Genomic DNA, 20114 nt, shown 5'->3' on the forward strand with positions numbered 1-20114 from the left:
GCCACAACCTGCCCTTTGTCCTTTCATAGAAGTTATGGTGAAACCAGAGATCTTTTTCAGATTTCGCATGCATGTGTGCCAAGTCGGTTCAGTTGTGTCTGACTCTGTGCAACCCCATGGACTGTAGCCTGCCAGTCTCCTCTGTCTGTGGGATTCTGCAGGCAAGAGTAATGGAGTGGGTTGCCATGTGCTCCTCCAGGGTATCTTTCTGGCCCAGGGATCAAACCTATGTCTCTTACTTCTCTTGCATTACTACACCGGAGGTGGGTTCTTTACCACTAGATCATTAGACTTGAAAAAATCACAGAGAATTAGAGAACTGGTAAAGCTTTGGTGTTTTGGGGGGTGGTGAGGAGTGGTTGGTTTGTTTGCTATTCTTGCAGTGCCTTTTACTTTTTTTTTTTAATGTACAAACTGGAAAATGTTTGTACTGCAAAGAAAATTAATTCCTTAACTTACACATAGCAGAGACAACTATTGTTAACTTTGCGGCTGTTGATTTGAGGCATACTTTCTTCTAGTCTTTATGTGTGTGTGTGCATTTCTATAATTTATATATTATTCATGCAATATGGGGTGCTTTCTTTTTTGTGTGTTTATTTTGTTGTAAGTTTTTACAGTTAGTGAAAATCCTAAAGTGAGTATGGGGTCTCAAAGAGTCAGATACAACTGAGTGACTGAACTGAACTAAAGTGAGTGAAGGATTTCTGATAGCTTACCTGATTTCCAGGGGTCTAGTCCAATTTCAGTGATTGATAAAAGAAAAAGAAAAGAAAGGAATAAATCAGTTTGCAAACTTGATACGTCTTCCAGGGTCATGTGTACACAAGTTATGTGCATTTGTGAGCAAATGAACCTGCAGACACACACCCACAGTACACACTTTGGATGTCAGGGGCTGTGACTAGACTATGGACCTGAGGGCAGCAGAATATGCCATCCCAAATACACCGCTTTGGTGGATTATTTTGAATTAAAGGTACTTGAGAAACAGCAGATACCAAAAGGACACTCTGATCTCTTTGTGCCCCTAAAAGTAGGAAATAAATCTTCCAGGTGAAGGGCATCCTCCCTGTACCAGGAGGTAGAGAGATAGTCTTATCACCAGAGACAGGGATTCAGGGCTGTGGAGCTTGTAGAAACAAACTTTGCTGCCTCTCCCCTAATTAGCTACCCCAAGCCTAAACCCCAGTGTCTTGTTTAGTTTGTACAAATGTACTGCTTCCTTGTCTAGAAGGTATAAATGCTGCCTGCTTCAGTCACATCTTCAGCTTCATATTTTTATGGAGTTCCAACATGTGCAAATTAAATTTGTTTTTCCTCTGTTCATCTGTGCGTACATGAGTGCTAAGTCACTGCAGGTGCGTCTCTCTTTTGTAACCCTATGGACCATAGCCGACCAGGCTCCTCTGTCCATGGGATTCTCCAGGCAAGACTACTGGAGTGGGTTGCCATGCCCTCCTCCAGGGGATCTTCCCTACCCAGGGGACTGAATTCGTATCTCTCACATCTCCTGCATGGGCAGGCAGATTCTTTACTGCGAGCACCATCTGGGAAGCGCCCTCTGTTCATCTGTCTTATGTCAGTTTGATGATTAGACTAGCCAAGGGGCCTAGATGTGAAGAAGGGCAGTCTTCTTCCCTACAGGTCTTGGTGTAACAAAGAGTGAGCCAAATCTCAATATACGTATCAGACTCAAAACACTGAGCCTGTGGCCATCCAGACAATTTATCTTGTTCCTTTTATATCTCTATAACAGCTTGTCCCAGCGTGTTCAGGGTGGGTGGAGAGGAAACTTCTGCAAACTGTGGATTTTGGACTTGTGTTTATGTTCACTCCTTCTTTGGCACAACAAGTCACTCAGTCATGTCTGACTCCTTGCGACCACATGGATTGTAGCCTGCCAGGCTCCTCTGCTTATGGAATTTCCTAGGCTAGAATACTGGAGTGGGTGGCCATTTCCTTCTCCAGGGGATCTTCTGGACCCAGGGATCGAACCTGGGTCTCCCACATTGCAGGCAGATTCTTTAATATCTGAGCCACAAGGGAAGACCTCAGGTAATAAATATGAGCTCATCCAAAAGAGCTGACAAAGTTTGGCCTTTTCCTGCAGCAAGAGAAATCACAGACCCCTCCCTTACCCGGTTCTCATTTGTTCAGATCCCAAGCACCCTCTCCAGGTCTTACCCTCCTGGGTTCCTAGTAGCCCAGTTGGCCAGCACCAAGTCCGAGTGAACAAGGATAGGAGGGAGCCCCAGGTTCTTGGAGACCTCGACGAAGGGCAGGGCAAGGTTTCTTGGCAGAATCTTGCGGATATAAATGCAGACAGTTAGCACATTATAGAAAGAATGCAATGGACGAAGCAATCTGTTTCTTTTCTTTTTATTGGCATATAGTTGTTTTACAATGCTGTGTTAGTTTCTGTATAATTAGCTCCTGTGTAGTTAGTACAGGAAAGTGAATCAGCTACATGTGTATGTATAGCCCCTCTTTTTTGGATTTCCTCCTGATTTAGGTCACCACAGAGCACTGAGTAGAGTTCCCTGTGCTATATAGTAGGTTCTCATTTGTTATCTGTTTTATACATGGTATCAATAGTGTATGAGCTTCCCAGGTGGTACTAACAGTAAAGAGCCTGCCTGCCAATGCAGGAGGCATAAGAGATGTGACTTCGACCCCTGGGTCAGGAAGATCCCCTGGAGGAGGGCAAGGCAACTCACTCCAGTATCCTTGCCCAGAGCATCCCCTGGACGGAGGAGCCTGACAAAGCCCCAGTTCATGGGGTCTCAAAGAGTTGGACATGACTCAGCAACTATGTCAATCTGTTTTTAATTCCTAAAAATCACGTGGTAAAGAAACAACCTGAGAATAAAAATGGAATTATATGAGTGATCCATATAATTAATCCATGCAATTAATATATATAATTAATTAACATATATCCATATAATTAATATAAATATAACACGCATCCCACTCTCATATTTATTCTTTAACAACCTAGTGGATGTATTATTTATGAGTATGGCCTGAAATATATGTGAAAGGTATAAAATTGGAACATGTATGTACATATATAGTATAAAATAATCTCTGAAAATTGTACAATGAAGAGCACGAACAAATGTTGAGGCATAAGTGGGGATTGAGTTGATGAGCAGTGGGAAAGTATCCCTCTCTCTGTCTGTATATATATATATATATATATATCCAGATAGATAATGTAGATATCTGCATACAAGTGTTTTGTGTATAATCTTAGTTTTAGGAACAAATATGTGTATATGTTTCTATATATATGTGTGTGTGTGTGTGTGCATGCGTCCTTCTCTCAGGAAGATGGATGGGAAGACTAGAACATTTCATCACACCCAACAGCCACTTCAAGTAAGTCACCTCAGGACAGTCCCCATTCAATTCCTGAGAAATCTGAGGGCCACTCTAAACTCTATTTGTCCAAATATCCAGAAAAGTTGCCAGGACCCATGGGGATGGGAGTGGGGGGCTCTAACCATCAACAAGGCTAAATAGATCCAAAAGAACATTCTTATGCCTCCTCTCTCCCACTTCCAACTTCCTTCCCCCTTAATGTAAAAATATCTATTCACAGAAAGTGGAGAGGAGCTAAAGAGCCTCTTGATGAGAATGAAAGAGAGCTGGCTTAAAACTCAGCATTCATAAAACTAGGATCGTGACATCCGGTCTCATCACTTCATGGCAAATAGATGGGGGAAAAGTGGAAGCAGTGACAGATTTTATTTTCTTGGGCTCCAAAATCACTGCAGTGGCTGCAGCCACAAAATTAAAAAGATATTTGCTCCTTGGAAGGGAAGCTATGACAAGGCTAGACAGCATATTAAAAATCTGAGACAAAGGTACATATAGTCGAAGTTATGACTTTTCAGTAGTCATATATGGGTGGGAATGTTGGACCATAAAGAAGGCTGAGCACTGAAGATGCTTTCAAACTGTGGTGCTGGAGAAGACTATTGAGAGTCCCTTGGACTGCAAGGAGATCCAACCAGTCCATCCTAAAGGAAGTCAGTCCTGAATATTCATTGGAAGGACTGATGCTAAAGCTGAAGTTCCAGTCCTTTGGCCACCTGATGTGAAGAGCTGACTCACTGGAAAAGACCCTGATGCTGGGAAAGATGGAGGGCAGGAGAAGGGAGGGACAGACAGTGCAGAAATGAGGTGTTTCCATAGTAGGAAAGTTAAAGGAGGAAATACAGGGAAAATAGAGATGGTTTGAGGTTGTGTGTGGGAATGGGTGTAGGGAGCTCAATGGTGATCTGGAAGGTCATAGATACACCGGAAGCTGGTGTCTTCCTCCCTTTTCACCTACTTGATCCCTTCCCCAGTTGAGGATGGTGGTCTGGAGAACAGAAAGAGGAGGAAAAATCCATTGGGATGTACCATCATGTGTGCCTAGACTTCAAACTTTCCAACATCAAACATACGACTCTTTAAAGTTAGACGTCCTGACATTAAAACAGTCTGCAACAGCTCTCTGCTTACCTCTTGTCTCCTATCTCACTTTGCTTTGCTTTCATCACTGGGAGTCTCCTCTATTTACTTGAGAGACAAATGGTAGAATAAACCTAGGCAAACAAAGTAAGAACAGGTGGCTCACTCAAGCTTGGAGAAGCAAAACAAGGGTAACATCCTGATTTCTGTAAAAGGTATATTTATTAAAAAGTGAAACCAATAGTAATTTATACTGAGGTAAGTGAAACTCAAAGACTTCATGTTCTGAGGTTCAGATAGATATCATAAAAAGTTATGCAAGGAGTCAGAAGAGAATTGCATGAAATTTTAAGAGAGAGACCAGCATTTGGTAGATGACAAGCAACATCAAAAAAGTAAGCATAGTGTTATAAATGGTAATGTGTGTCTCTGGGGAATGAAGGCTGCATTAGGGAAATCAGAAGGTCTGGGTTGTGACCCTGGATTTTCCACAAACTTGCTACCTAGCCTTGGGCCAGAAATTTAACTTGTAGTCCTTGGCTGTCTGTAAAATGGGTACAGCATTGCTATACTTAGTGTATGAGATTGTGAACACTGTGGTTACTTGCTGGAAGCCAGCATGAGGAGTCCCACCATGGCAAAGGTCTTGAGGTTAAGGGGCCCGACAGGCAAAGGCGAGTCGGGCCTTAAGGGAGCCTCGCTGGATCTGCTCGTGCATCTGCCCCCAAACCAGAGTCTGCCTGCTTTACTGTGTTATGCTTTCCACCTACTCTTCTGACATTAACAGGGGGCTGTCCCTCCACCACCTTTTTCAGGAAAAAGTTAATTTAGAGCTTTTAGATAATAAGTCTCCTGGGCATAATAAGAGTGTTTCAATCCAAAATCCCCTCTGATGACTTTCTAGCCTGCCTGCAGGACTCTTACAGCTGCGCATGTGATTGTTTGAGGCCTCCCGACTGCAAGAGGCACAGGAAGCTTAAAACATCCTAGGAATGTAGCGGCTTCTGAGGAGTCAAAATCATTTAGAATAGGACTGATTAAGGGTTTCATTTGTTGAGCCAATACTTGCTGCCAAGTTTTCATATCTTTTATTTGTTGATATAGTTGGTATGTAGAAAAAATAGGTAGTAACCCTGGAATTAGCAACATTAGATCTTTGAGTTAAGTACTTTCTTTGTTATAACCCACTGCACCTTTGTTCTATAGGAATGTAACTTTATTTATATTTTGAGGGTGATGCAGATTAATGAAAAAACACTTCAGGGGAAAATGAGTTCTCTGGGTGATAGACATTTATCTAGGAAAAGAGCCATAAAAATGTTAACAGGCCCCCTGGCCAGAAGATGATATAAAACCACCTAAGAACTTTTGTATATGGGAAGGTATGCAAAAGGAAAGCCTGGTCTCAATAAGGGCCAGGACTGCTGCCCCTGCATAACACTGCATATTCCATTATTTCTTTATGTACAACTTGGGGTATATAAGCTGCTTTTGAAAATAAAGTTGTGGGTCTGGCACCAATGCTTGGTTCCCCCATGTCGTTCTTTTCTCCCTTTTCTGGCTGAATTCCCATCTGGAGCATGGAGGCTCACCGTGTCTACTTATTTGCCCTGGCTTCTAAGACCCACGCGAGAGGGAGCCCAAGGCGGGGCACCCTCCGCTATTCAAGTGGGCGCCGGTGGCCTATGTAGACGGTGCAAACCCCTTGTCTTGGAGTTTTATTGGTTCTCTGTGTAAACCAAGTTATTCAGCCTCTTTTCTCCGCTAATTTTCCTACCGCACTATTCTTTCCTAATCTCTCTTTATATTTCTGAGTAAATAAGTTTTTCCTTGCCGACTCTGTCCCTGCTTCGAATTCCCTGGATTCACCGGGGCTGGACCCCGGCAGTTACTGATGTGTGTAAGAGCACAAAATGCTGTAAAATAGAAGTCATTCAGTGTTTCATGATATCTTATGACTTGCCTTCAAATGCAACAGTTTAAAATTCTTAGAAGAAGGTGAGCGTCAGAAAGAAAAAAAAAAATTAAAAAACAAATGAAAAGGCTCCCAGTTCTGAAGAAAATTAACTTCCTGGCCAGGTGGGGAGAAATGGTCTTTCATTTAAACAGGCCTTTTGCACTTCATTTTACTGCTGCTCTTGGGTAATAGCTAAGTCATGTCTGACTCTTTGAGACCCTCACAGACTGTAGGCCCCCAGCCTCCTCTGTTCATGAGCTTTCTCAGGCAAAAATACTGGAGTGGGTTGCCATTTCCTTCTCCAGGAGATCCTCCTGACCCAGGGATTGAACTCATCTCTCCTGTATTGCAGGCAGATTATTTACCATTGAGCCACCTGGGAAGCCTTTACACTTCCTACATCTCAGACCCAAAGGGAAGAACATGAAAGGACCCATTTTTCAGGAAAACAGTGTAAACAGTGTTCTCCAGGTACAGGGAACCTGCCAGATGACAAGACAGGAGTCCCTTTGTCCCTACCTCTTTGGGCTGCGTCTCTCCGTCCTGCCAGACATACCCCATGGTGATAAAGCTCAGGACTAGGTGTGCCAGGCGCCACTCTCGGTAACCTGTGAGGAACTGGCAGTTCAAGAGCGGCATCTGTTCAGGAGAAATGTCAAGAGATTACCAGTTGTGAGGGTGCAATGGCCGTGGGAGTTTTGTGGCTTGAAGGGTCTTTTGGGTGTAACAGGTAGGTTATCTTTTAGTTAAGGTGATTCTCACACACTCATTTCTGCCCTGATCTTAGGATACTGCAGTAAGAGAGGTCTTTCACACGATATTGTTCATGAAATACCAATATGTACATCCCATGCAAGCCTTCAAATTGTGCCCATGGTAGTGCCTGGACACTGGTCACCATTACTGAAGCGGCAGCTTGATTGGAGTGTTCTATAAACAGAATAACATAGTCCCAAGACTGATATCATGTATCATGGGGAGTCTCCCAGGGCAACTTTTACAATCCTGCCTTATCATACACCTGCTTAATGGGTACTGTTGAACCTCAGTAGCAGCCCAGCTGCTGTGGGCGTAACTCTCGGTGTAATTCCTAGGTGAAAAGGTAAACAGAGCCCAACGGAGTTAGGAATCCACCCAACAAATTCCCTACCAGGAAGTGGTCGAGGGGACCCCAAAGGCTGTTTAGTCTTTGTCCGAACCCTTCCGGTGACCCTGGGTGGGTCTTTTCACTTCACCGCTTCTTACCTCTTTGGGCAGCATCTCTCTGTCCTGCCAGACATACCCAGTCATAAGGAAGTGTGAAGGCCATGTTGCCATTGAAAGCAATACACTGTACACAAATATTTTATTACTGACAGCCACGCCTATGCAAATAGTACCACTTTCTCAGTTTAGTTCAGGCCATCCTGCCTTTTTCGGTTGACACCAACAGCCTCTGAGCTCTAATTTCCCTGCACATCCCTGCTGGGTTTCCTCTGACTCCCTATCCTGCCCCCAGTTCTAGACACAGTCTGATCTAGATCCTTCCAGGTGCCCCTCTCTGGGGTCCCAAGCGCCAGAAGGGTGGTTGTGGACATGGCATGTATCTCTTTGAGAGGGGAGTGGGATGGGACCAGGGGTCCTATCGCCCACCGCCTCGCAGAAGCTTCTGCCTCTGCGATGGGACCCCTTCCTCCATGGTCCGCTAGGGGCAGCCTTTCCCTGTCTTCCGATTTGTACCAGATGCCACATTTTGCCCTAAAAATCGGCTGAGATACAATCTTGAAAGTTCTGTGCATTAGGGGGGTGTGGGCGGGGAAGGGAGGGAAGAGGGGAAAGGCAGCGTTGGGGGGACCACTGAGATATTGCATTTTAACAAGAGCCAGCCTGAAAATTACAACCACAGTTATTTATTCAGTACTTACTCTAAGGCAGTTATTAAAGTGTCCAAGCCTTGATGCTAAAAGCTTCTCACTCAGGTTGGTATCCCATCTATTTCCCAAGACCCACAGGCCAGAACTGAGGATCAGTGAGGGTAAGATACTTGCCCAAGGTTACAATATGCCAGCAAATTTGGAAAACTCAACAGTGGCCACAGGACTGGAAAAGGTCAATTTTCTTTCCAATCCCAAAGAAAGGCAATGCCAAAGAATGCTCAAACTACCACACAATTGCACTCATCTCACACGCTAGTAAAGTAATGCTCAAAATTCTCCAATCCAGGCTTCAACATGTGAACCGTGAACTTCCTGATGTTCAAGCTGGTTTTAGAAAAGGCAGAGGAACCAGAGATCAAATTGCCAACATCTGCTGGATCATGGAAAAAGCAAGAGAGTTCCAGAGAAACATCTATTTCTGCTTTATTGACTAGGCCAAAACCTTTGACTGTGTGGATCACAAGAAACTGTGGAAAATTCTTCAAGAGAGGGGAATACCAGACCACCTGACCTGCCTCTTGAGAAATCTGTATGCAGGCCAGGAAGCAACAGTTAGAACTGGACATGGAACAACAGACTGGTTCCAAATAGAAAAAGGAGTACATCAAGGCTGTATATTGTCACCCTGTTTATTTAACTTATATGCAGAGTACATCATGAGAAACGCTGGGCTGGAAGAAACACAAGCTGGAATCAAGATTGCCGGGAGAAATATCAATAACCTCAGATATGCAGATGACACCCCCCTTACGGCAGAAAGTGAAGAGGAGCTAAAAAGCCTCCTGATGAAAGTGAAAAAGTTGGCTTAAAGCTCACAATTCAGAAAACGAAGATCATGGCATCTGGTTCCATCACTTCATGGGAAATAGATGGAGAAACAGTGGAAACAGTGTCAGACTTTATTTTTTGGGGCTTCAAAATCAGTGCAGATGGTGATTGCAGCCATGAAATTAAAAGACGTTTACTCCTTGGAAGAAAAGTTATGACCAATCTAGAAAGCATATTCAAAAGCGGAGACATTACTTTGCCGCCTAAGGTCCGTCTAGTCAAGGCTATGGTTTCTCCTTTGGTCATGTATGGATGTGAGAGTTGGACTGTGAAGAAGGCTGAGCACCGAAGAATTGATGCTTCTGAACTGTGGTGTTGGAGAAGACTCTTGAGAGCCCTTGGACTGCAAGGAGATCCAAGCAGTCCATTCTGAAGGAGATCAGCCCTGGGGTTTCTTTGGAAGGAATAATGCTAAAGCTGAAACTCCAGTACTTTGGCCACCTCAGGCAAAGAGTTGACTCACTGGAAAAGACTCTGATGCTGGGAGAGATTGGGGGCAGGAGGAGAAGGGGACAACAGAGGATGAGATGGGCTGGATGGCATCACTGACTCTATGGACGTGAGTCTGAGTGAACTCCGGGAGTTGGTGATGGACAGGGAGGCCTGGTGTGCTGCGATTCATGGGGTCACAAAGAGTTGGACACGGCTGAGCAACTGAACTGAACTGAACTGAACAGAGCCAGGAGGGGCTGAGCCAGGGTTCCAGTTCAGTTCTGTGGGCCACCGCCCTGTGCTCTGCCAGATGGAAATCTGAAAGCCATATGTGTCATTTTACATTTTCTATCAGCCACATTTTATAAAAATAGGAAAGAAAAAAAAACACTAAATTGGAATTAATTTTAATAACATTTTATCAAGGTTAATATATGCAAAATGTTAACACATGATCAATATTAAAAATATTGAGATATTTTACACTCTCCTTTTATAGTAAGTCTTCAAAATCCAATGGATATCTGACATGTTAATTTGTCCCAGTCATATTTCAAGGGCTCAGTGCCCATGAGTGGCTATTGGCTACCTACCCTGCAGCCTCAAGGTAAAGGAATAAAGTCCCAAGATGTTCTGGGGTCACCTTCTATTTTTCCTAGCTCAGGATTTATAATCAACTCTTTCTCCAAGGAGCTCTACTTCCATTGATTGGAAAAGAGTTCAAATAAATGGACACTGGGTTTGCTCTTTGCTACTGTGATCCCACTGTTTCTAGATTCTCACAGTGGGCAAAGTTAGGAAATAATGCATGTGTATGGGGGTGGAGGTGTGCCCTGGTTGCTCAGGGGTAAAGAATCTGCCTGCAATGCAGGAGACCTGGGTTCCATCCCTGGGTCAGGAAGATCCCCTGGACGGGGACATAGGAATCCACTCCAATATTCTTGCCTAGAGAATCCAATGGAAAGAGGAGCCTCAAGGGCTGCAGTGTATGTGGTTGCAAAGAGTCTGACACGACTGGATGAATAAGCAGCAAGTTGTGTGTGTGTACACTTGTTATGCTGCTGCTGCTGTTTAGTCCCTAAGCCGTGTCCAACTCTTTTGCAATCCCGTGGGCTATAGGCCACCAAGCTCCTTTGTCGATGGGATTTCCTAGGCAAGAATACTGAATTGGGCTGCCATTTCCTTCTCCAGGGTATTTCCTTACCTAGGGATAGAACTCGCATCTCCTGCTTGACAGGAAGATTCTTTACCACTGAGCTACCTGGCAAGCCCGTACACCTATTAGATACACTGTTTATCCACATAACTTTATTTGTCCATCTATGTATCAGTGTGCATGCGTGTGTATATAAGGGCGTCCCAGGTGGCGCTAGGGGTAAAGAACCCACATGGTGATCGTGGTTTAGTCAGAGTTGTGTCCGACTCTTGCGACCCCATGGACTGTAGCCGGGTCTGTTCCTCTGTCCATGGGATTCTCAAGGCAACAATACGGGAGTGGGTTGCCATTTCCTTCTCCAAAGAATCCACATAAATGATGCTAAAATGCTAAACATGTCAGATGTCTCCACTCTAACCTGGTGTCGCAGGTTGATCTCATTTCCCTCCCTTGCTGATGTATGACTTGCATCTCTGACAGTAAAATATCATCCACAAGCCATTTATTTATTTGCTCAGCCGAGTGTGTGTACACACACACACACACGCACACAGTGGTTTCAGAATTGTTCAACTGTACTGCTTTGCAAAACAAATTCACCAGCTTGAGCACAGTGATTACAAATGGTTCTTTTTTAACCCAGCACCAGTCACAGCATCACTTTCCTGAGTAACTTAGGTCACCTCCTCTTCCCTACCCTCTTCCCTAAAATGATGTTATGCATCTGTAAGACAGCTAGATTCACCTAGGTGTTATTGTCTGCATTCCATTCCAGCATCTCCCAACATTCTGGTTAATAGTTTAAAATTTGCAGACGCTTCACTATGTGATGTACAATTCTATGGGTTTCGCAAATGCATAAAAGCACGTATCCACCACCAGAATACCATAGATGACAGTCATGTTATCCTAAAATCCCCCTTTTGTAATCATTTCTCCTCAGCCCCTCATCACCATTGACCTCTGTTCTGTCCTTATAGTGTTCACCTTCTCTGCAATGTCACATGAATGGAATCGGGATATGTAACTTTTCGGTTCTGACATGTTTCATTTAGCAAAATGTACATAAAGTTCATCCATATTGTTGAATAAACCAATAGCTTATTCCTCTTTGCCACTGAATAGCATTCCATCATATGAAGACAACTCAGTGTCTTCCAGACTGCTGTAACAAAGTACCACAGGCTAGATGGCTTATGAACAATGGAAATTTAATTATTTTGATTTTGGAAGCTGGCAGTCCAAGATCAGGGTGCCAGCATGATTGGGTTCTGTTGAGAACCATCTTGCTATCTTCTTGCTGAATCTTCCCATGACAGCAACAGAGTGTCATAGAGCCCTGGGGTCACTCTGATAAGGGCACCCATCCCATTTATGACTATCCCCTTCTTCTCTCATGATCTGATTACCTTGGGTGTTGGTCGATTTGATGCATCAGTTGGACTAGGTTAAGAGAAGCCCAGATGGCTGGTAAACATTTTGGGGTGTGTCTCTGAGAGGTTCTGGAAGAGATGTGGAGACTGAGTAAGGAACCTCACCTCACCAGCTCCGGTGGAATCACTGCTCCGTTTAGGGCCTGAATAGAACAAAATAGTGGAGAAAGGATGACTTTGCTCTGTTTAAGCTGGGACAGCCACTTCCCTGACCCCTAGCATTAGCACTCCTAGTTCTTAGATCTTCAGACTCAGCCTGGAACTTGCACCACTGGCTCATGGGTTCTCAGCTTTCCTGGGCCTCCTCCAACTTGCAGGTGGCAGATTGTGGGACTTTTCAGCCTAGGTAATCATGTGAGTCAATCCCTCCTAATAAGTCTCTTTCTGGATAGATAGGAAAAGAAAAGAGTCTGTTTCTCAGGAGATCTCTGACTAATCACCTCCAAAGGCTCTGCCTCCTAACACCATCACATTGGGGATTAGGATTTCAATGTATGAATTTGGGAACCACACAAATGTTCAGGCCTTTGTACTCAGTTTGAAATTCCCCTGTTGAGGGACATCTTGGTGGTTTCTGGTTTAGGTAATCACTTACACATCAGCTTTTGCATGAACACAAAATTTCAGTTTACTTGGGTAAATATGTAGTAATGTGATTGCTGGGTCATATGGTAATTCTTTATTTGAATCTGCCACCTCGATGGAAGGGGAGTTTGAGAATGGACACATGTATGTGTATGGTTAAGCCTCTTTCCTGTTCACCGGAAACTATCATAACATTGTTAATTGGCTATGAGTGAAAGTGAAAGTGTTAGTCACTCAGTTGTGTCCAACTCTTTGAGACTCCTTGGACTGTAGCCTGCCAGGCTCCTCTGTCCATATAATTCTCTAGGCAAGAATACTGGCAGTGGGGTAGCTATTCCCTTCTCCAGGGGCTCTTCCTAACCCAGGGATAAAACCTGGGTCTCCCCCATTGCAGGCAGAGATCTTTCTGAGCCATCAGAGCTATACCTTAACACAAAATTATATGTTTTTTTTTTTTTTTTTTTTAAAAAGAACCTGCCAGGGTAGCTGTGATATTTTGCAGGCCTTCTTCCAGGGTAGCTGTGATATTTTGCAGACCATCTTCCAGGGTAGCTGTGATATTTTGCAGACCATCTTCCAGGGTAGCTGTGATATTTTGCATTCTCATCAGCAATGTGAATGAGAGTCTCTTTGCATATATCATCACCAGTGTTTGCTATTGCCAGATTTTAAAAAATGTTAGCTGTTCAAATAGGTGTTAAATTACCTTTTAGTACTTATTATCATAGATAAATAGTCCTATATTTCTCTGTAAGTCCCCTAGTTTCGTTGTTATTCCTTTCTGATTAAGGCTTATCAATGATTTCTGAAGAATCTGCTAACACTGGCTGTATAACTGAGAAAGTCTCTTGGCTCAACTCTTTTTTAGGACTCCAACAATAAATCAGTGTGACTTCACCCAGAGGGAGGGGAACCCTGACAATGGGCCTTGGCGTGAGGACACTGAGAATTCCATGCCTATCCTGACCCAGCTACATCTTATCCATCAATTTCCTGACAATTCTCAACCAGATTGCCTTCTTTATTTAAAAAACAAATATTTCTTGAGTGCTTCATATAATATAGTCCAGGAATTGTTCTGTGTAGGCTCTGGAAATTTTAGGGAAACACACATCATACCAGAAGCAAGTGTTATTCCACTCATCACCAGGAGTGAGATTGTTTTAGTTCTGTGGATGAAGTCACCATAGTGAGTGGTCAGCTGATCCATGTCTACAATGTTGAGAAAGAAAAGTGATGAGAGGATGAAAATAGGGTAGTGAGAAAGGGTCAAGGAGAAGAACACAAAATGTTGTACCTCGTTTACTTGAGCTCGAAGCTGGTGGCTCTCAATCAGCTGGGGAAGTCTGTTGGCAATTTCCATCCAAGGACTATAGTGACCAGGGAGTTCTCTCTGCATTCAGAAAATTCAAATGTCTCAGTATTTCAGACCTCTCTGTGAAGCAGCCTCATTGCCACTTTCAGATTTCAGTCTTAAGGCAGAATTCAGATCAATTCTATTCAACAAATACTGAGAATTCACTGAATCCGATGTGAGGCATTGATACACAGGTGACTAAAATACAGTGCTTGCGGTTAGGAGCATGTGACTACTAAGGGATAAATAAAGTGTCATCAGACATAACCAATGCAGTATAATATGTTTGATTATGGCTGTGTGTAAGCTTAAGAAAGGGCTCCCCTGGGGGCTCAGTGGTAAAGAATCTGCCTACAATGCAGGAGCCGCAGGAGATGTGGGTTTGATCCCTGGGTCAGGAAGATCCCATGGAGAAAAGCATGGCAACCCACTCCAGTATTCTTGTCTGGAGAATTCCCATGGACAGAGGAGCCTGGAGGGTTACAGTCCATGTGGTCACAAAGAGCTGGACACTACTCAAGTGACTTAACATGGCACAGTACACTTAAGAACTAGAAGAGGAGGAAGTGGTTAATTCTGTTGGTTATTCTAGAGGATTAAAGGGAAATGGTCAGAGAAACATGACAGATGGGGCCAGTATTAGGGTCTGAAAGTGGCTTTTCTAGTTGGCAATTTGAGGATGAGAAGGCATGTTTTGAAACAGAGCAGATGATGGATAAATCATCTGTTCTTGGGATTACAGATCATTCAGTATTACTCAAATCTAAAGTTTAAGAGAAATGACAAAGTAATGACAAATGACTCATAACAAATGGAAGTCACTCATCCATTAGTGAGGTGGATGAACCTAGAGCCTGTTATACAGAATGAAGTAAGTCAGAAGGAGAAAAAGAGCTATCATGTATTAACTCACACATAAGAAATCTAAAAAGGTGGTGCTAATGAACCCATTTGCAGGACAAGAATAGAGACACAGAGAATGGACTTGTAGACACATCAGGAGAAGGAGAGGGTGGGACCAAGTGAGGGAGTAGCACTGATATTTACACATTACTCTGCATAAAATAGAAAGCTAGTGGGAAGCTTCTATATAACACAGGGAGCCCAGCCCGGCACTATGTGATGACCTAGGGGGTGGCATGGGGGGAGGTGGGAGGGAGTTTCAAGAGAGAGGGGATATATGTACGCTTATGGATGATTCACATTGTTGTACAGCTGAAACCAACACAACATTGTGAAGCAATTATCCTCCGATTTAAAAGAAATTGGGGGAAAAAAAAGGTAGAGGCAATGAGGATGATTTCCATGGATCAGGTGATTGGATGAATTGGTGAGAACACCATGAATTGAAACAGAAATACAGGTGGAGTCACAGACAGGGCATATAATACTGAATTTATTTATATTTATTTGTTTATTTATTCTATATACTTTAAAATATAAATTTATTTATTTTAATTGGAGGTTAATTACTTTACAATATTGTATTGGTTTTGCCATACATCAGCATGAATCCACCACAGGTATACATGTGTTCCCCATCCTGAACCCTCCTCCCTCCTCCCTCCCTGTGCCATCCCTCTGGGTCATCCCAGTGCACCAGCCCCAAGCATCCAGTATCATGCATCGAACCTGGACTGGCGATTCATTTCATGTATGGTATTGTACATGTTTCAATGCCATTCTCCCAAATTATCCCACCCTCTCCCTCTCCCACAGAGTCCAAAAGACTGTTCTATACATCTGTGTCTCTTTTGCTGTCTCGCATACAGGGTTATCGTTACCATCTTTTTAAATTCCATATATATGTGTTAGTATACTGTATTGGTGTTTTTCTTTCTAGCTTACTTCACTCTGTATAATAGGCTCCAGTTTCATCCACCTCATTAGAACTGAATTTATTTTTAGATCTGTCTAAAAAATCCATGGAATGTCACCTAAAATATCCATGGAATGTCAAGATATGGCTATATACTGGGCAGCTGGATATACAATTGGGAGTTCAGGAGAAAATTAACGTTAGAAATATGCAATTGGGAGTATCATAGTAGTGCAAATTCCACTTTGTGGTTAAAATGGCAAGAGTATACAAAGATAATTCAGGAGAAGTTGCAAAGTGAAAAGGGAAGGCTTAGATCAATGCACTGGGGAATCTTACAAGGCAGGCAGAGAAAATAAATCCAGCAATTCAGATTATGAAGACATGCACAGAGGCTCAATGAGCCAGAAAAGAACCACCCTATGGAAGTCAAGACATTAGAGGGTTTCTTGGAGAGCCAGACATCTTTTAAGACTTCTTAAGTGAACAATGTAAAGAAATAGAGGAAAACAATAGAATGGGAAAGATTAGAGATCTCATCAAGAAAATTAGAAATACCAAAGGCACATTTCATGCAAAGGTGGGCACAATAAAGGACAGAAACAGTATGGATGTAACAGAAACAGAGAATATTAAGAAGAGGTGGCAAGAATATACAGAAGAACTATACAAAAAAGATCTTTATGACCCAGATAGCTGCAATGGCATGATCACTCACCTAGAGCCAGACATCCTGGAGTGTGAAGTCAAGTGGGAAGGCCTTAGAAAGTATCACTATGAATAAAGCTAGTGGAGATGATGGGATTCCAGTTGTGCTATTTGAAATCCTAAAAGATGATGCTGTTAAAGTGTTGCACTCAACATGCCAGCAAGTTTGGAAATCTTAGCAGTAGCCATAGACTGGAAAAGGTAAATTTTCATTCCAATCCTAAAGAATATTCAAACTACCTTACAATTGTGCTCATTTCATGTGCTAGCAAGGTAATGCTCAAAATCCTTCAAGCTAGGCTTCAACAGTACACCAACTGAGAATTTTCAGATGTACAAGCTAGATTCAGAAAAGGCAGAGGAACCAGAGGTCAAATTGTCAACATCTGTTGGCTCATGGAAGAAGCAAGGGAATTTTAAAAAAGCACCTACTTCTACTTCATTGACTATGCTAAAGCCTTTGACTCTGTGGAAGACAACAAACTCTGGAAAATTCTTGAAGAGATGGGAATACCAGACCACCTTACCAGCTTCCTGAGAAATTTGCATGCAGGTCAAGAAGCAGCAATTAGAACTGGACATGAAGCAATAGACCAGTTCCAAATTGGGAAAGGAGTATGTCAAGGCTAAATATTGTCACCCTACTTATTTAACTTCTATGCATTTCACATCATGTGAAATGCCAGGCTGGATGGAACACTAACTGGAATCAAGATTGCTGGGAGAAATATCAATAACATCAAATATGTAGATACCACCCTAATGGCAGAAAGCAAAAAGGAACTAAAGAGCCTCTTGATGAAAGTGAAAGAGAGTGAAAAAGCTGGCTTAAAACTCAACATTCAAAAACTAAGATCATGGCATCTGGTTCCATCACTTCATGACAAATAAATGGGGAAAAAAATGGAAACAGTGACAGACTTTATTTTCTTGACCTCCAAAACCACCTCAGATGGTGACTGCAACCATGAAATTAAAAGACACTTGCTTCTTGGAAGAAAAGCTATGACCAACCTAGACAGCATATTAAAGGCAGAGGCATCAATTTGCCAACAATGTTTTGTATAGTCAAAGCTATGGCTTTTCCAGTAGTCAGGGTTCTCTGGATGTGAGAGTTGGATCATAAAAAAGGCTGAGAGCCATTCATCTGCTGAAACGAATCTCCAGTCTATGTTCAATACAGGATACAGGATGCTTGGGGCTGGTGCACGAGGAAGATCCAGAGAGATGATATGGGCTGGGAGATGGGAGAGGGGCTCAGGATTGGGAACTCATGTACACCCGTGGCTGATTCATGTCAATGTATGGCAAAACCAATACAGTATTGTAAAGCAAAATAAAGTAAAAATAAAATTTTAAAATAGAAAAAAAATAGATAACCAACAACAACAACAAAAAGGCTGAGAGCCAAAGAATTGATGCTTTTGAACTGGTTGCTAGAGAAGACTCTTGAGAATCCCTTGGATTGCAAGGAGATCAAACTAGTCAATCCTAAAAGAAATCAACCTGAAATAGTCATTGGAAGGCCTCATGCTGAAGCTGAAGCTCCAATACTTCGGCCACCTGATGTGAACAGCTGACTCACTGGAAAAGACCCTGATACTGGGAATGACTGAAGGCAGGGGGTAAGGGAGGCAACAGAGGATTAGGTGGTTGGATGGTATCATTGACTCAATGGACATGAGTTTGAGCAAACTCTGGGAGATGGTTAAGAACAAGGAAGTCTGACTTGCTGCAGTCCATAGAGTCTCAAAGAGTCGGACATAACTGAGTGAGTGAACAACAACAGTGATTTATCTATCAAATGGCCAAATGCATCATTTTAGGTAAGGTTACCTGTTTAAAATAAAGACTGAAACATCACTAACACATACACACCAATTCAGATGGGGGTCATGGAAACAGGGTTTGAGTATAGTGTGCTAAAGAGGTAAAAGCATAGAGACTGAATACGTGAATTACTTTTTTGGGAGCACCATAAGGTATTAGGGCTTCCCAGGTGGCTCAGTGGTAAAGAATCCACCTGCCAAAGCAGGAGACGCAGGTTCAATCCCTGGGTCAGGAAGATCCCCTTGAGAAGGAAATGGCAACCCACTCCAGTATTCTTGCCTGGAATATCCCATGAGTAGAGAAGCCAGGTAGGCTACAGTCCATGGGGTCGCAAAGAGTCAGACACGACTTAGCGATGAAACAACAGCATAGGGCATTAACAAGGGGGAAGTTTGTGTTTGAGAGCTGTTTCCACTGAAGAATAAACGATGTGAGTGGGTTTACAGTCTGCTACTCAAGAAGCACAGACTAAAGAAAAAGGAGAGAGGAAATAAAAAAGAAAAGAATCATGAGGAAGGGGAGGAGGAGAGAAAGAGCCCCGATGGAACATAGTTAAAGGAATAGGAGGGCTGCCCTGGTGGCTTAGTGGTAAAGAATCTGCCTGCCAATGCAGGAGACAGAGTTCCATCCCTGGTCTGGGAAGTTCCCATATGCCTCACAGCAACTAAGTCCATGTGCCACAACTGATGAGTCTGTGCTCCAGAGCCGGGGAGCCACAACTACTGAGCCACATGTCCTAGAGCCACAGCAAGAGAAGCCTGTGCAACACAAGGAGACAGTAGGCCCAGCTCGCTGTAACTAGGAAAATCCCGAGCAGCAATGAAGACCCAGCACAGCCAAAAATAAAAATCAATAATTTTTTTTAACTAAAGAGAACAAGAAAGTCTGAAGTATGAAGGAATTCATTTCTTATGAACTTAATTTCTCAGCAAACGGTAGTGTAGAGTCAGGTTGTATGATTTGAGGAGAGAGGTGTGTGTTAAATTCATTGTAGGAGAAGGAGAACAGGAAATTAAACACAAAATACAAATATATCACAATGCATAGTAGGTATATTATAATGCAGTATCATGACTTAGAAAACCCAGGGAAGTTTGAAAACAATTAGTTTGGAGAGCTATAGGTCTATAAGTTACCAATAAGTCACTTATTTGTCAGAAAGTAAAATAAAACTGGGTGAATTTAACATCCAATGCACAACCTGTGAAAATTATAGACTTTATTTAATCCTCTGCTTTCTATCTTCTATCAATTCAGGACAAATTGGGGCACCCTTTTGTAGCTTTCTCAAATTATACCAGATTATCATAATTTCATAATTTAAAATTTTTAATATAGATATTGTCAGGGGGGGCGGAATTTTCCCCTCTACCTTTCCTAAGTTCTTGAGTTTGGACTCACAGTAAATTGACACAAAACAGATTAACAGGAGAAAAAGAAAGGAATGTTATTAATAGCTTATGCATACAGACTATTAGAAATGGGACCAAAGAAATGGGACCTGAGAAGTGACCACAGCAGGCACCTTTTATTCTTTTTAGACAAAGTAACGATAAATCTGTGATGAATGGACAAGACAATGAACCTTGGGCTTCAGGAATTTAGTGAAGAATCTATTCAGTCTTG

The 20114-nt window shown here is 42.7% G+C and overlaps 1 protein-coding gene across 3 annotated transcripts in view; it reads right to left on the bottom strand.

Annotated features, from left to right (window-relative positions):
* The window catches only part of IDO2 (indoleamine 2,3-dioxygenase 2), a 68970-nt gene that overhangs the window by 31750 nt on the left and 17106 nt on the right, over nucleotides 1–20114 (bottom strand). Inside the window, exons 2-5 of one of the 3 annotated variants that reach the window (XM_005698880.3) lie at nucleotides 14072–14167; nucleotides 6944–7063; nucleotides 2188–2306; nucleotides 720–734 (exon numbers count right to left, since the gene is read on the bottom strand). In XM_005698880.3, coding sequence (XP_005698937.1) covers nucleotides 720–734; nucleotides 2188–2306; nucleotides 6944–7063; nucleotides 14072–14167 — 350 coding nt within the window. Of the gene's footprint in view, nucleotides 1–719; nucleotides 735–2187; nucleotides 2307–6943; nucleotides 7064–12165; nucleotides 12817–14071; nucleotides 14168–20114 lie in introns of those variants that run through there. The other 2 variants (XM_018042134.1, XM_005698881.3) reach the window with 2 other exon arrangements.

This window comes from Capra hircus, chromosome 27 (genome assembly GCF_001704415.2).
Source record: "Capra hircus breed San Clemente chromosome 27, ASM170441v1, whole genome shotgun sequence".
In the NCBI taxonomy this organism is placed as follows: domain Eukaryota; kingdom Metazoa; phylum Chordata; class Mammalia; order Artiodactyla; family Bovidae; genus Capra; species Capra hircus.